Raw genomic sequence first — 18,179 nt, forward strand, 5'->3', positions numbered from 1 at the left:
AAACAAAACTTTTTACAAAAAATTCAAAAACATAAAATATCATCATCAATTTTCTTTATATTTTACCGCATATGGCACGCCAACCTACCTATTAAAATGCTAACAAAAATTAAATCAAATTAAAGAATGCTCATTGAGTATGGACAAAAATATTTTTAGTAACAATTGTAGTACCAGTCATAATGTTCAAAATTTAAAAATTGTTTCTGACTGAGTCTTAACCACAACCAAAATATTATCACACAACCGCTAAATATAGGGCAGGAGTTTATTCAATTTTTGATGTTACTTGATACAAGCCCCTGCTTGAACTTAAGAAGAAATCCTATTGGTTTAAGTCAGGACGGTGGCCGCATATTTTTTTGAGTGTGTTTTCTAAGCCAGTCTTGAACCAAATTTGCTGGTTGAGAAGATACCCTCTCTTTTATTAAGACAAAGTTTTCACCATTAGTTAAGCTGTGTTCAGGAAACAGACACGAAGTTGAAGGAATTTTTCTAGCTACTCTTTAGTACCCACCTCTGGATCATACGAAGCAACACAGGCAAAGGCCATAGCCTGATTAAGGTGTTTTGTCTAACTAATTGTTTTAGTTCTCAGAGTAGAGTTATACCTGTTTGTTCTGCCATCGTGTTGGTCAACGATTAAATACTTTTCATCTGAGAAGATGATTATAGTAGATGTATCCCTCAGTGTAGTAAAGTAAACTGATAGTTAAATTAGCGCGCATCATGCGGTACTTTCTGAGCGTAAAAACTTAAAAGACAAATTACCAAAATCAAGTTCGTTAGATCGATAAGCAATTTAAAGATACAGCAACAACCCAATTTGTTAACGATTGGGGCTACCATCAAGTAGTGCAAGAGATGAACGTGGTGTCAATTTTAGAAGAGTTGAAAAGAACCATCATCATCAAATCACCTTATTGCGACATTATCACTACTGGCCCGAAGTACCCAATATTAGTCCAAACTTATTTTTAAGTCCAAGATCAAATTTAACAGAATGATGTAATCATAAATATTGACTTAACTTTTTTTTGTTTTGGTTCAAGAAACGGATGCACTCAATTGAGTGGCCCCTTTTATAAAAGTTAAAAAAATTTTGCAAAAAATCCAAAAACTAGTGCTTTTTTCTGAACGCACTAATTTTTGTAGTTAGTAATTTTCTATCTTAAAGATGTTATTCCCTCGATTTAAAATATTACCTCAAATGTCTTTAAATAACATATATATATATATATATATATATATATATATATATATATATATATATATATATATATATATATATATATATATATATATATATATGTATATATATATATGATATTTTTAGTTTTTTATACATATATGATGAATATTATATACTTTGTTTTTTCAAATTTGTTGTACTTTTTCAAAATCAGGTCACATTTTGGTTCCTTTTAAGGTAAAATTTGCTAAGCTCACGAACCTTAGGGAGATAACGAAGTTTAAGTACTTTAACGAGGGAGTGCAAGACATTTTTTTGGGAAATGTAAATGAGTTTATATTTTGACTTTATATTAATCCTTTTAAAATCCTAAATGTCACTTGATGATTTTCGAAACAACTTTGGTAGTTTACAAAGACCTGAATGACGCTTAGATTTATACACAAACAGCTGTAAAGTTGAAGTAGTGTAGTTGATTTAATGGGAAGCTTTAACTTATTCTTCGTAAAAATCAAACATTTAATCTGAGCACACCATACAGAAGTTTCAAGAAAGAGCGCCTATCAAAGTTTCAAGAAAGAGCGCCTAAGCAAAGTTTAAACTTTGATTATTCTTCACCGGTTGTCTTTGTTCTAACTTTTTGCTACAAATCAATTAGGTAGGAAGGAATTTAGTAGCAAATTGCAATTTAGACAGAAAAATAAAAGGATAGATTGAAAGAAAGGTAAAAGGAAGTTAAATTTAGTCAAGAGTTCTTATAATAATCTTTTTAATGCATTTTTTTGAAACCATTAAGCGTGAAATATAAAAATTGGAATTCTATGATTAACTTAGCCTGGAGGCAGTAAGAGAATTTCAGTTTGCAATCATTTATGAACTCCATTCTTTCACTTTAGTAACTGGACAATTTTCTACATCGAATCAAAAAGGAGAAAATAAATACCGAATAGCCGTCACACAAAAACAGAGATATGAATTCGTTACAAGGGAGATCCAAGACCAGGCAACTTAAATATGAGATCACAAAATCTTCGTTCGAGATTGCCATTCAACTTGGTTCAAGCTTACCATTCAATTCGGTTGAGCATTCAGCTTTTTAAGATTGTATCACCCATGTTCAAGCCAAGTTAGTGTATAAGCTTGCCACATTGTCTTTAAATACTAGAAGCGGTTTGTGTACTAGAGTTTATTAAAAGCACAGAATGCTGAAAAACTTTCTTGTAGCAGAACTTCCGCACGTTTGTGTGGTTTTACCGCATAAACTTGGACATTTCAATATTACATTTCGTCAGTGTTCAAATATATTAATGACTTTTGAGAAAGCTTAGTTTTATATCAAAACGAAATGCCAATACGTTTTCTTAACTCTGCATTCCAAAAATGAAACTTTTGAAAAATGTGTTTCGAAACGTAAGAGAATTTAACAAGAATAAAAGGAAAGTAACAAAAAATGTTTTTAAAATTTTAATTTCGAAATTAATGGAACTAAATTGAGCACTTGATGATTTCAAACCTTTAAAACTAATGCAATAGGAAAATATTTTTATCAGAATTAAATTTCTGTAGTTCACTTCAAGTTGAAACTTATACTTTGCACATTTAACTTGTGAAATTCGGTGTTTTGTCACAATGACATTTAAATATCTAATCTTTTGTATTCTATAAATATTTATAATTTGATTGAGTTGCCACTGACCCGTATATCTACCCGAGTTTTGCCTCATTGGAATATATAAACAGTGATCACAGAGACATTTAAGTTAACCCTGCGGAATTCCGTAGGCTGCAGTGTACTGCAGTTATTTCTCCTAATGGAGAATAGTTTTTTCCATGCGCAATTTAAACAAAAGCAAACCTCGTATACAAATTGATCTAAACGAGTATATTATCATGTTCGATTTTTTAAAAAGGGATTATATTTTAATGACGAACCAGTATTCAAAAACTTGACAATATTTTATGCAAGATGTTAACTTTTTCCTTTTTTAAAAAAAAATAAAGTTTTTATAATTGTCATATCCATGTATTAATTCAAAAGAAATACTTTAATATCCGTTTTTTTTTTTTCTAAAAAAGGATGTAATCTCAATTAATTGCAGAGCATCCGATGCCCTAAAAATGATTTACAGTATGTTCCTATTTGATTCCTATCACACTGATCATTTTGCTTTTTGCTGTGATGTAGTTACAATAAATATTAAACAACCGAATTATTTTTTACAATCAAATTCAAGTTGTAAGGAGCAATTGCACTATTTTTAGAACAAAGGAGATTTTATTTATTGGTTCTGGATTGCCCGTTCTTAGCCAGGTTAATAAATGGATTTTTCTCGCCTGGGGTTTCACACTACGTTACTATGAATTAAAGAAATGAAAATTGTCATCCATTATCACGCATATTTATTATCTTCTGAATTCGGTGCCGAATTTTTGTCACTTCATAAAAAATCTTCCTAAATTATTTTCTAGACAAGGAGTTCCAGAAGCTTGATTTTCATTAGCTTCCCATTAAAAAAAAAACAAACAAATAAAAAGATGATAGGTAATAAACAGAGATGAAATTAAGATTTACATTTAATTTAAATCCAATCTTAAAAATACAAAAATTCTTAAAATCGAATTGAGATTTTATAAACATAATTAAATTTTCCGTAAACTTAGAAAAATACAAAACAAAAAACGTTTACAGTTCATGACGTTTAAGCAGCGTTATTTTTTTCTAACCACGTTTTTGCGTAGTTTGTTTGGGGCATTAGACGGTACGCTAAAATTCAAAGATGCATAAGGTTGAGAAAAAGCCTTAGAGTTATTTAAAGAAGGTTTCGGGCTGTTTAAGTCCGAATAATAGTTTTCCGTTTTATTGCTTTCTACAGACGTGCAACCTTGAAGTTGCTGTGTATTTAACGGTGTATATATATTTGAAAGTTTACTTGTCGAGGAATCTCTACTTAAAAACGCATAAGAATCTTTGATAAAAGGTCTCTTAGCTTCGTATTTCGGAGATTTTCTTGAGCCTCCTTCTACTAAAGGTTCATACAACTCATGCGTTAAGCCACCACAAATCGATGCATAATTGGAAGATAAGTTTGGTAGATTCAAAGCGCTGACTTCAAGTTCTTTGTAATCTGGTTCAATGTCCTCATTCTTTTTTGCTATGTTGCTATCGTGGTCTAAAAATGGTTAAAAAGTAAAAGACTTGAAAAATGCCATTTAAAATATATAATTGTCAGTGGATTTCTTTACAGAAAAAATACATAAAAGCTTATACTAAAAGTGTGTACCCGAAAATCCATTTTCAACTGTAAACAAGTTTGAAGGCTCTAAATGCATGTAAGAATCATTCGGTTCATTTGATTCAGCTATTAGAAAATTATGTAATAAAGAAAATAACATCCAGCAAACAACAGTTTAAGGTTTTTGAGAAACGGTGGGTTGATTGCTTACTTGAAGAGTTGAATGCATTTTCCATTTCAATTTCCTTATAGTCAGGCTCATCACTCCAATATGGATTTTCATGCGACTCGCACTTCAATTTCAAATTTGAAGTATTTGGCACCACATAACGTTGATTTGACGTACCTTAAATATTGACAGGAAAGTGTTTTTATGGATATACTGAAGACGATGAAGTTGGTAAAGAATAGGCATTCATACCTTGTTCTTTTAGTGTACCAGTCGGACGATATTCAGGAAGCGCGTAATTGTTTCCATCATCTTCAGAGGAACTATCAAGTTTCTTTTCTGCTAAATTTTGTTTAAAAAAAAATTGTTCTGCAAAAGAAATCAAAAGTGAACAAGAAATCAAATTGGAAATTTCTATTGTTTTTCATTTATCTCCAGAAGTTTAATGCTGAATTTTGAAGTTTGAAAGAGAAGCACAGTGATCTTAGAAATGCATTGGGACTGCTTAAATAACCAACAATAATAATTCATACCACGTGTTACTAATTCTTCAGATACTTGCACGCTAGTTGCTTTTTTTTGGGAGCAACGTTTTCTATGACATGCAATAAAACAACCATTTTACCATCATCGGAAGCTTTCAAAGAACTATACAGCAGCAAGTAAACAACAAAATTTACCCCAAACATTTTCCTTTGAAATTTTCATTAGACATAATTACAAAAGAAAACAATATAAAGAGTTACCGATGCATTTGTTTAAATCAATTTTTTTTTATCAAAATGTGTATATTCTTTGTTAAAAAATCTTAAATAGAGACCCTGTTATGTAAATTCTTGAATATTTAGTTTGCTCTGTTTTTGAAAGCAGCAGATAACTAAATTGAAGTGTTTAACTCCGTTTGCATTTCGAGGCAATTAATGATTTCTAATTTAATGAACAACAAAATTAAATGATTTAGTAATTAATAGTTTTATGACAACTAAGTTTCTAAAAATACTTTTGACAAAAAAAAAATAACTGTATTATTGAACAAGTACATTTAAAATCTTATTGATTTAAATTTTAGATGGAACAAACAAATATAAAATCTTACTAATGAAAAATTTAAATCGAATAAATAAAATAGAAAACAAGAAATAATAAAATCTTAATTGTAATTAAAAGAAGTTTAGTAAACAATAAAAAAATAAATTTTCATAACTACCTGATTAATAAGCCAATCAGCAAAAGAATAACTGAAACAACACTTACAGCAGACAGCGTAATTATCAATGTAACTACAAACAAAAATCAGCTATCAAAATGATATAAAAACACCAGTGAATTAACATCAGAGAAATAGGGGATGACATATTTATTATCTAAAAACAAGTGTTAAAATGATTCTGATATATTGAGTCAATTTATCAGTATACAACTGTCTTTACAGGATTATTTCTTTTAACTTCAAAAAAAATAGAGAAAGAGAAATAAAAAACATACCATTATTTATTTTGTCTTTTTTGACAATTACTGTTGACTGACTAGAAGCAGAAATAGATGAAAAAACAAAAGAAGGTATAAGAGATGGAGAAAAAGAGGAGGTCATTAAAAATGAAAAAGATGAGGTTGGATCAAAAGGTAAATACTTTGATGAAAAAGTCTCAGTTGAAAGTGTTCTATAAAAAAAAGAAGTTGCAGGTGATACAAAAGGGGAATGAGATATCGATGACTCTATATTTAATGGCGTAAGGCTTTTAACTATAGATACAGGTGACTTAAAATGTGAAGATATTGAAACTATGCTGTAGGAAGATATTGATGTAAAGACATCACTAACCACAGAAGAATTTTCTAATTCTAAAGTAAAAAAAATAATAAGTATGCAAAAAGATTAAAAAACAAAAAAAATTTATATATATAAAAATAAAAGATAAAGTTAATTATTAGTATATAATGAAGTTTCCTCAATTGCTTTTTAATTCTTCATGATTTCTCTGCAAAATAACTTTTTTTCTACACATAAATTTTGTTTTATTTTTAATTATCATAGATGACTAAAGTTACCATATAAAAAAACTGCATTGAAAGCATCTTTTAACTCAAATCCATCAAAGAAATAAAATACTTGATAAATCCCAGAGTCAGATAGATTTGGTTGATTGATGATGAGTTTATTATCAGTTGTAATACTGTACTTTAAATTTCTAGAAATTTGTTTTCCATTAGAATACCAGTCAACCTTTTTCAGACCATCAGTAGATGTTAATATGCTTCCATCTAATGTGATTGAACCGGCATCTTTAAAAGATACATTCACAAAATCGGGGGTGCTACTTTTAATTCTTGGTTTTTCTATATTAAAAAACATGTTAAACTAGATTAATTATCAAGCTATCAACTAATTGATCTTTATCATAAATATACAAATATATGTAGTTTATACATGGCATACTTTTGTTAAGTTTTAAAACTTCACCTAGAGGAGATATTGCTGCAATTTGAAATGAAAGAAAGCAATATTTTTGCATTTAGATTTTTAATGTATGGAAACTAATGTAAGCGAAAGTTTTTATAAAATATTTTTATAAAAATATTTTATAAAAATTTTTCATTAACATGCCTCACTTCCTTGGATATCTTTGTGTTATTTTTATAAAATAGCACAAAGATATCCAAGGAAGTGAGGCATGTTAAAGAAAAAAGCTAAAAACAAATAAATAGAGCATATCCAGGAAATGTGTAAGAAAGGATTTTTTAACTTTAGTACCACCAAAAGAATTTGATACAAATAGTTTGTAATCAACTTAGAGATTTTTTTACTGTTTATATACTCAAATATGTCTGCAATCACATTTTAAATGTGTCTTTTATCAGGTTAAAAAATAACTTACAGAAAGCAGAGATTCAGTTATCAGATGATCAAGATTGATTATCTGAAACTTTCTCTTAATTTTTAAATTTTATTAATTTTTCATAAAAAAAATTAAATAACAAAATTATATAAAGAATGATTTACATTTCATGAAGTTAATTAAATACATGTGTAATGAGTACATAAATTACCATGTTGTTAGACTGCAGAATGGAAAATGTGCTAACTTTTCAAATTTCAATTAGATATCTTATCTTACTTAATTTCATTTTATTTAAGAATATTCAGAATTGCTGTGCCTATTACCAAGATACAGCTACTGTAATTTGGCAAAACATGTTCATGGGATGTTTCTTAATCCTGCGACATAATGAAAGTGGATCTTTGCCACTTCTCTGGCTACTAGAGAGAGAGAAAAAAAAGGAATATACGGCAGTAGCAAACAATTTTTTTTACTGGTACAGTGATGATTAATAGATATTTTTAAAATTTGAAAATTTATAAAATTAGATAAAATATAATTTTAAAATGTTTAGCCTACTTAAATGCAAAAATTCAATGCACAATACTTTATGAACAAAAATTGTTTGTAATACAGTGAAACCTTAAAGTGACTCAGTTAAACCACACTTTTAAAGATGTTGCATTAGCTTCCCCAAATTAAGGTCCAGAATATGCCACTGAAGTTGATAATTTATCACTATAAATAATATTTAGGTCTCAAAAACCTCATAAAAAGACGCATCAATCAAATGGACTGAAGACTGAAGAAAAGTTAATCAAATCTGCTAATTAAATGGTAAGAGAAAACTATAAAATCCATGTAGTGAAATTACCTTACACTATGGCAAATAGTTGACTATTAGCAAAGTGTAATTACTTGGACCATCAAGTAGTGACAATGAGTGTACTTTGATGAAGCTCTCAGATAAATTTAGAACAAAAAGAAATAAGGTTAGGTAGATTCAAAGGAACTGCAATTCTACAAACATCCAGCCATTCATTCTAAAAACTGAAAACTTATTGTGTAGTAAGAAGTTGTGGACAATAGTTTTTGCTACTTGTTTCAAATTTATGATTTTTTTTTTTTAAAGATTATTTTATCATTATTCCATCTTGTTCCATCATGCTGACAGTGATTTTAAAGTTCCAGTTCTTTTAGTTCTTATTAGTGCTGAAGATATAGCAGAACCTGAAATTTTCTCCTTAGTGAAGAAGCTGAAATAGAATGATCCACAAAATGTACTTAAAATTTTCCCCAAGAAAGCTTTTTTATCATTTTATTTGAACACATTTAAAAGTATGCAACTAAAGTTTTATGCTCCTAAGAAAGATCTCTGAGGGGAATGTGAAGGATACAGCAAAGCAACAGAAGGAAAAAAAATTAAAACTGTAAATAACTTACATACAAAAGAAAGGAAACTATAATAGAAATTAAAAGAAAGTTAAAGGGATCTTGTAAAGATATGGATAAAATAGTCAAATCAAAAGATTATGCTTCATAAAAGATGGTTAGCTTGCTTCAATTTCACTAATAACAATGATAAATGATGCTGTGGTAAATGCTATTATTTGCCAAACAAGGAGCAAATGAAATTGATTCTTTTGTGTGTTGTATTGCAAGGACAGCACCATTTAGAGGACAAGTGTGTTTCCTTCTTCAAAATAAAAGTTAAATTTTGCCTGCTATGATCAAATACATTTTTAAGATATTAACATGATTTAAAGAAGTCAAAGTTCATTTACTTTAAATGCAAAATGAAGGTAATATGATACATAGTAAAATGGAAAGGGCAATTATGACATTCAAGTATATTTACTTTTCATTCCTAAATTCAATAATCCTTAATCTGACAAAAGTAGAAAAAAAAACAAAAAAAAAACAGTGTACAATACATTCAATCTACAAAAAATAAAAGCTTTCAGTAAAGGCCTTAAAATTCAACAGTCTTGAGAAATATTTTCACTGAAAGCATAAATTTATCAACAAACAGACATCCTAATAATACAAGATAAAGTATTTGTATTTTTGGTAAATTTGAAACTTCAAATTTAAAAAGTATCAGCTTTACCTTTCACTCTAACCTTCACTCAACTTAAAACTTTGCATAAATAACTTGTAAAGTAAATAAATGCATTTTTTTGCATAAATAACTTTGCATAAATAACTTGTAGAGTGAATAAGAATATATAAATATGAAACTATTACTTAATTTTATATGTAACTTATTGAGTTAAATGAGGATTTTTTCTTTACACTTTATTGTGCACCACCTTAATCTATAGCAAATGTTAAAGATTAAAAACCTTTAAAAGCTAAAAGCAATCATCAGTTTGAGATTTAGATTTAACACTTTTAAACATGATGCTGAATAGATTCTAAAATACATATTTGGCATGTATTTTATACTCTGTGTAAATGAAAGCAAACAAAAAATCTTTACATATGTAGAAAAAGAAAAAAAAAATACAAAAAAAAAACAGCATTAGCAAAACAAAACTATTGCCACAGAATAACAATTTACCAGTTACTAAAACAAGTGTTTTAGCTTCATATTTGTTTCCTTTAGTTAGTACTACACAGATGTAATTACCAGTGTCAGAAAGATTACTTTTAGCAATAATCAAAGTCTTCTTGCGACTTAAAACATTTGAACTGTTTGTGGAATTACAATACCACCTGAAGCCTGGGGGAAAACTAAATAGTATAAAAGTAACAAAATTTGATAAGAACCAGTCAGAACATTCATATTTCTGTTAAAATTTTGTAAATGTTAGCAATAGATAAGAATCAAACATTAAATTAAAATTAAAATCAAAATATTAATTTTAATTTTAACTTAATTTTCATTTCAGTTAATCAATAAATCAATACATATATATATATATATATATATATATATATATATATATATATATATATATATATATATATATATATATATATATATATATATATATATACAATACACTATCACAAAAGATATAAATCATAACGGTTAGTTAAAATTTCATTTTTAAAAGGCTTCTGTGCAAGAGTTTAGAAACAACTGAATTTTGAAAAAAATTTATTTCAAGAATCATTAAAATATCAATTTTTCAATAAGACAGTTAGTGTTAGGTGGCATATCCATTTACCTTCAAAACAGCATCACAGCAATGAGGTATTGAATCAACTGAACTAATGAGAACATCCTGAGGAATGCTATACCAATATTCTTTAATCAAAGCAAACAAATAGTCTTTGTTGGTTGGTTTTCTACCAACTAATTAGCGGTTGATGTACTCCTAAAGGTGTGCAATAGGATTGAGATCTAGACACTGTGTAGCCATTCAAGAACTTTAATTTTTTGTAATTTAAAATAATCCTTGTCATAACTAAAACATCCCTAAATCATAATATTTCCTCTGCTATGCTTAACAGTAAGTAATTGATATTTTGGATTGAGTCTGTCTCCTACTTGATGTCTGACATACCTAATTCTGTCACTACTAAATAGAATAAACTTTGATTTGTCAGAGATAAGGACTTTTACCAGTGATTAACAGTCCAACTAACATTTATATGCATTAACATTATTATTAATTATTCTTTATTATCATTAATATTATAACATTAATATGCAAATTTTACTCTGGATTTCAAATTTCTTGCAGATATCAGTGGTTTCTTAACTGAACGGTGACCTTACATTTTATTTTAACATAATCAACATTTAGTTGTATTGATACTATAGTTTGTGCCATGAAATTGATGGATAATTGTATTAAGTTCAACTGCAATCTTGCGAGTCTTGTCAATAAACTTTTTCAGTTGTAATTTTAGGTCTGTACTTCACTACTTTTAAAACATCTCAAACTAATTGAATTATAAAATTTAACAAATATTTTGGCCTTTAGGTATGTTTTTTTTTTTACAAAAACTTGATGTAACTTCAGAGTATGATACATTTTTAAACTTTTGCACAGATGTTTTTTCAAAAAAAAAAATTAAATTTTAATTAACCGTCATAACTTATAACTTTTGTGATTTGTATTATGAATTGAATTAAAATAAAGAAAATTTGGTAAAATTTCAGCTGATTTGAGAAAATTTATAAAATGTAATGCTTTTAAAACTAAAAAAAATCTGACGTGCTAATTTGGATAGTATATTCAAATATATGTACTATTTTAGACCAATATCAACATAAAATTTTATAATATATATACATATTAGGGTGCTCCTTATAAATCAAAGATTCAAATAATCATCTGGCACCAGTACAGCCTGTTCCTTTAATGGAAATAAAAATGTGTGTTGACCCAAAAATTTAAAGTTTGGAAAAAGTTGTTAAAATGTTAAAATTATATAACAAAATGTCAATTTAAAAATGCTATTATATTACTAATGAGTAATAGAGTGCATTATTTGCATAGTTAAATTGTACAAGCATTGAATAATATTAGAAAACAAATACTAAATATTCTTTTAAAAAATGCAAGTTGTAAAAAAGATGTGCTTTACATTTGTCACAAGTCAATGAAAATGAAGACCTGTTTTGCAAATTGTAGTTGCAAATTTATAATTTGCAACTACTATTTGCAAAACAGGTCTTCAAAGTTCTATTTATATTTACAACAAAGGCTAGCATATTTACTCAAGCAATCAAAAATGACATCAACATATTAGAACAATTATTTAAAGAAGAGTAAAGTTTGCAGAAGCAAAATAATCAGAAAACCTCCAGGCTTAGGTTCAAAGATGGATTCATAGAGAGACTAAATTTATTTGATATCAATCAGGTTTTATAAGCTCTCTTGAAAAATGTTAATCGATTTGAGTTAGTAAAGACCACCCTAATACATGAAACTTGTATTAGTAAGGCTTTTTATCATCTTAAATATTTCTCATATTAAAAGATAAATTATTTAGAAAGTAAATTTTGCTACAAGCAAACTTTTATAAATTTTTTAAGAAGATCTTTATTTGGCCATGAGGCTTAATATGATAATCAAACCTTCCTTAGTTTTCTTTAAAGCAAAATTATCTTGAATCCTTTAGATTAGAAAATTTAGAAATTAGAGTGAAGGAATTTAGGTTAGAAAAGGAAGAAAAAACTACTGAACAAAACTTAGTATTATCAGTAATCAGCTGGCACATCCACTATAATGGATTTTAATTTCAAGAGATTAAATGAATCATTTCCTGTAAGTTATTTAAACTTAATTCCAGAGAAGTATTTAGCAAAAAGATAGAATACTTTAACTGCTAAGATTTTAGACAAACAATTGAAAAAGAATTTGGCATTTTCAACTTTAGAACATAGAGATAAAAAGAGAAGTGCAACATTCTGCTTGTATTCTGTAGAATATTAATTGCAAAAAAATATAAATTTTTTGTACTAGAAGTGACTAAAATATTATAAAAAAAAGACTTTGTAATAACATTTTCTAAGCATGTTCATTATTATTAAATTAGCTCCTAGCCTACAAGTTACATAACTTATCACCTAAATAAGTACTCATTTATGGGTTTTGATTGCTTGTATGAAATGGCTGTCTAAAAAACAAAGACACTTATTCAAAATTTGAGTTTTAACATGGACACTAGTTTAAGAGAATATTCTGATTTTAATTCTTTAAGAGATGAATCTTTTAGATGAATCCTACAAGTTGATTAACACAAACATTTTTCTTTAATTTGTTACATCAACTATTGCTTACACCTAACTTTTTAAAAAATAAAATAAAATTCATAGTTAACTATTAATTTTTTAAGGCAAAATGTTTAAAACAAAGTAAAAAGGATTTTTGCCCAGCAACTCATTTAACAGTTATTATAATAATAAAAATCATTAATGACAATAATAACAGAAGCAACATTCTGAATAATGAAATACAATATAAAATCAACTCACTTGCACCTCCTTAGTACTGCTAAACATTCAATTGATATGGGTTCACCAGCATATACACTGATTCTCTTTGGAAATTCCATAAACACAACACTTGAATTTTCACAACTACTGTTAGATAATTCTCCTAAGACAGTTTGAAGTTTTTCAAGTCTTTGTTTTAGATTTTTAAATTTCATCTTATTTAAACCATTGTTAAAAGTCATAACATTTTTAAGACCCATTAAAGTTAAAGCTGAAAAGTTTCAAAAAGTTGATTGAACATACAACATGATTATCATAGAGAACATTTTTGGAAAGTAAGTGCCTAAAAACAAGGATCACTTTGTAAATCAGAAAGATAAACTTCATGAACTTTGATTGTAACGTTTGTAGAAATTTAGTGAATTACGGAGATTCAGTCATTTTTATAAAACTCAGTGCTAAATTTGTAAAGTAGGTATAATTATACAAGTTAGAAGGATAAGTCAAATTAGTTTAGAAATATTTAAGCTGTAATACTTGCCAAAAGTAAAAAACTTCAGAAGTAATCTTTGAACAGCATTATAAGTTTTTTTATTTTTGTATTTAAACTACTTAAGATATATAACTCAGCCCAATACAGTAGATTAGTGTAAACTTATACAAGTAATTAGAGAGTTTCATTTACACTGCAGCTAAATGAAAGTAAGGTTAAAAAAGTGTTTTTAGCAGCAATAAACAACTATCTTTGCATTCATTTCAAAGACATAATAGCATAATTTAAATATTGTCTGTTTTGATAAATACTGGACTATTCCATATTGAATAATTAAAGTTGGATTTTGGTGAATGCTGAAATTATTCTCAACTTAACTCAATAGCAAATCTACAACTGTGAAGCTTTTAAGTTTTAGGGGAAACATTTTACACTCAGTAAAATTGTTTGAATTCACTTTTAAAAAAATTACTTAAAGACATTTTTCAAATAAAAATACAAAGGAAACCCTGCAGTTCTGTAAACAGGAAGGTTCAAAGTAAAACTCAAAATCAAGCATTCTACAAATACATTTTTTACAAGAAATCATGCAAGTTCATTAGACCATCAAAAACATGAGTACTTAAGTGCCTTTTAAAAAGTTTATTTTTGACTATTATTTAAAGTACCTGCTATTTTAACTTGAATGTTACAGTCAATGACAGAGTCACCATTATTCTGTTGAATTGTGAATCTGTACTCTGTATCATCTTCTGCCTCTTTTGATGCACCTAATATTAGCAAGCTACCATTTTTTGTATGTTTATCTTTAACAACAACATCCCATTCATCAGTTCTAGTTTTCTTTTCCCAAAACACATTTGCAACAGGAGGAATGCTCTCAATAATTTTCGCTGATGGTAAAAACAAAGACTCTCCCTCTGAAATTATCTTCTGCACATCTTTCACACACAATAATCTAAGTACTGGTTTAAAAAAAAATAACTAAAAAGATTAGCTTTAATTTAAGGTACTAATTATAAAAATAACAAAACATATAAAATAATACTAAAGAGGAAACAATAACAGTTGAATAGAAAAACTTTTTCTTATGCAAATAACATAGCAACTAATCTTAACAATTAGTTGCTATGTTATTTTGTGTCAATTACAGTAAACATTGAAAGCCACTATGAGCAAAAAGCTAACATTTTAGTGAAACTTGTGCCAATCAATGTTTGATAAAAGTAACCAAAATTTGAACTTTTTTAATGAATCCTAATATATGATCTTTAAAAGGATAATAATATTTAACTCCAAACAGAAGACTTAGTTTTGGGCATATTATCTCATAGCATAAAAACTTACTTCAATAACTATGCAATCTGTAATGAGATTGTTATTAACCAGTTTTTGTTGCTATACATTAAGACTTCAAAAAGGAATTTGATTTCATTTGTTGTCATTATGCATAAATGTCATTAAAAAACAGCATAGCTAATAACAAAAAACTTGTAATCGAAAAAACAAGAAAAATAAAAGACTTTTTTTTAATTGTGCTTTTTAAAAGACATTATTTCTCTAATTAAACTCTACAGAAAACTTGAAAAAACAGGCATTGAGACCCCAAAAAAGTCTCACAATATTAATTTCTCTCCTACTTAAATTAAAAAAACTCCTTCAAAATAACTGAAAAAAACTGTTATTTAGATATTTGTAAAATTTTAAAGGACACTATGAACACTTAGGATTGGCTAGGAAATTTTTCAATATAAAAGAAGACAAAGTATTTTTTCAACTAAAAGGATCATTTAAGTGAAAATATTTATCTAAATCATAAATCAGTAATTAAAGATTCCATGCTTTTGTATTTGGGAGGTCATTTAATCAATTAGGGAGCATTTATATTTGCTATGAAAGTTGTTTATTGACTTTGATGCTGATTGTTTACTAATCTATTGATGACTTATAAGATTCAATTTTTAATAAAAGTAAAATACAAAATAACACCCTGTCAAAAAAAGGCTAATGAAAACAATGCCAGGTAATAAAGAGGAAAAAGAAGGTTACTTTTAACCTTATTTTTTCTTTTTACTATCATGGCACATCCAAAACGAGGCAACCAAAGATAATCTTTAAAAATCTAAAATAAACTATATACTTGGTTTCTTTACTTGAGCAGTACGACTTGTAATTGTTCCAAACCAGTTTGAGACAAGACACCTGTATGCTCCATATTTACTCACTTGAATCCTTGTCAAATTATTGTATTCTGATACAACATTCGATTCAAACATCCATTGATATGACACCATTTCTGAGTGTGAGTTCACAGAACAAGTTAGAAAAGCTGTCAAGTTTTCTTTAAACCATGTGTCTTGAGGCTCCTCAGAAAATGTTGGCAGATCGGCTTAAATAATACATCATTATTAGGTGAGTTAAATGTACAGTACTTTTAGTAGATAAGCAAGCAAGTAACTTACGAGGTTTGATGCTACCATCTGCATAGAAGAGAAGCAGAGAAAGAAGCAATATCTTCATTACTGAAAGGATTTATTTAAACTTAGATTTAAATGCTGAAAGAAACATTGATTTGTACTATTTAAGAAAATTTTATCAGAGAAGTTGAAGTTGTTACTTTGAATAAAATTGTATTTGCTACTTTTATTTTTGAATTACCTCAAGTAAAATTTTACCGGCCATGGGGAATTAATCGGATGCAGTTCTATGTTAGATTGAAGTCAAAAAACCAATCAAAGTGCCTACATCATTTTATAAAATAACTGAATATAACGACACATCTAAAAGAAATGAAATCAGCATCAGATCAAAGAAGTTATTATTTACTTAGGATATCATGTTTCAACAATATTGCATATTTGATTGCATTTTGATCATGATCTATAAATAGGTACGAATTAACGCAATAATTTTTAAACAAACATTTACATATTTACGCGATTTATGAAGCTCTAAGCAGTTATATCAGATACAAATGCATTTATTATATATATCATTTATTATATCATTTATTATAACGTGGCTATTGGCTTCACTTATTGCCAACTCTATTACGCTGATTTCCCACTTTTAACGCGAAATCAGGGTAGTGGAAAACAATTCGAAATATAGGCACCGTCGCACAGTGACTCAAAAAGATCAAAAAACGGTAAAAATTAAATAAAATTTGACATAAATCGTAAATCAATAATTTTATATATCAAAATAATAATTTTTGGGTCAAAGATTTCAAATTTGTTAATAAATTTTTTTTTTACACGTAGCTTCAACGCGTATAACGCGCGTACACGCGCATTTAAGGTGATTATACGCGTACAAAGAATTTTTTTTTTAAGTTTTAGAATCTTCAAGACAAACACATTATCTTGATATATTACTCTACTTGACATTTTTATAAAAATGGTCTTTAAAGGAGATTGATACATAGAGAAAAAAATTTTATTTTATTACATTTATTTTATTATTTACATTACAATTAATTTAATAACTTCATCTGGTAACGGTTTTCTAAATATTATCTAAAAGATACGTTTGATACTTTTGGATCTGATCTCACTGAAGGTAGTGCATCTGATTCATCATTGTGTTTAACCTTGATATTTTTGCTGTGTGCTTAAGTCTAGAACTTCTTATTTGTTTATTTTTAACTCTCCAGTGCATCTTTCGAATATACCCCGAATGTCAAAGGTAATTTATGTGATATAGAAGAACTATGCAGCAGCACTCACTATGCGTTTAGCTGTTTCAGTACAGTATAAATCTAATTCTTTGATATTAATAGGATATCCACAAGATATGGTTATGAGAATATAATGCAATCTTTCAATTATATCACAATCAACTTTAGTAATTTCAAAAAAAACTTTACTAGTTTTAAATGATCTTCTGGGAGTATTGCCGTCATTACTATTTCCCGAACCAGTTTTAGGCATGTCAACATAAAAGCTTATAACTGTTCTCTGAAGAGTACCTGAATCTCTTTTTTTTTAAGTCTACAGATAATTTTTCCTCAATTTTTTTTGGCTTATACTTTTTAATTTCAACTTTATAACTCAAATGAAGAATAAGTTGCAAGCATTTTATCCAGCAATGCAAAGCTGAAATTCCAAGCTCCAAGGCAGACTCATTCTCAGTTTTTGCTTTTAATAAATCAATATTGTTCATTTCGTTGGGTTTAGGATTGCAAACGTTGCAGGATTGAGTGGATTTTGTTTCTGTAAATGCGTTAACTACTTTATTATCAAACATTGTAAGATCAACTCTATAGCTGATATTAAAGGTCACCTTTCTTCCTGCAATATCAAAAACTTTGCAAAACGTCTTTAGGGTATTTATTTGATTTTTTAGATCTGATTCTTCTTCTCTGGATAAAAT

General features: G+C 27.8%; 1 protein-coding gene across 11 annotated transcripts; it reads right to left on the bottom strand.

Moving 5' to 3' along the window:
* Positions 1-3,750: 3,750 nt before the first annotated feature.
* On the bottom strand, positions 3,751-16,793 carry LOC145184721 (contactin-4-like). Of its 11 annotated transcripts, none has more exons than XR_016454256.1 (14): positions 16,464-16,793; positions 16,268-16,327; positions 15,946-16,194; positions 14,474-14,770; positions 13,352-13,475; positions 9,977-10,149; positions 6,644-6,931; positions 6,080-6,436; positions 5,802-5,874; positions 5,128-5,242; positions 4,847-4,936; positions 4,637-4,771; positions 4,474-4,551; positions 3,751-4,362 (listed from the first exon to the last, which is right to left on the bottom strand). XR_016454256.1 is itself a non-coding variant. In XM_090093403.1 (14 exons), exons 2-14 carry the CDS (start codon positions 16,323-16,325, stop codon positions 3,902-3,904), a joined length of 2,442 nt encoding a protein of 813 aa, XP_089949529.1. In that variant the 5' UTR covers positions 16,326-16,327; positions 16,464-16,793; the 3' UTR covers positions 3,751-3,901. The 11 variants fall into 11 exon arrangements, 7 of the variants coding, with proteins under 7 accessions (XP_089949529.1, XP_089949531.1, XP_089949528.1 ...); XR_016454257.1 differs by having other exon boundaries at positions 5,128-5,189; positions 6,705-6,931; positions 16,464-16,625; XR_016454255.1 differs by having other exon boundaries at positions 4,847-4,933; positions 16,481-16,605.
* Between the last annotated feature and the right edge of the window lie 1,386 nt (positions 16,794-18,179).

The sequence above is a fragment of the Hydra viridissima genome, unplaced genomic scaffold (assembly GCF_058129835.1).
Source record: "Hydra viridissima isolate aposymbiotic clone 2 unplaced genomic scaffold, HvirCarnegie_v1 scaffold_7, whole genome shotgun sequence".
NCBI classification, from domain to species: domain Eukaryota; kingdom Metazoa; phylum Cnidaria; class Hydrozoa; order Anthoathecata; family Hydridae; genus Hydra; species Hydra viridissima.

What these genes read in the sequence shown, in the direction of transcription:
- LOC145184721 (XM_090093400.1), bottom strand. An exon ending in TGCTCAAGTAAAGAAACCAA is followed by an intron (nt 14,771 to 15,945) that starts GTATATAGTTTA and finishes TTTTTAAACCAG; the next exon opens with TACTTAGATTATTGTGTGTG. An exon ending in AAATGCATTCAACTCTTCAA is followed by an intron (nt 4,552 to 4,636) that starts GTAAGCAATCAA and finishes ATTTTCTAATAG; the next exon opens with CTGAATCAAATGAACCGAAT.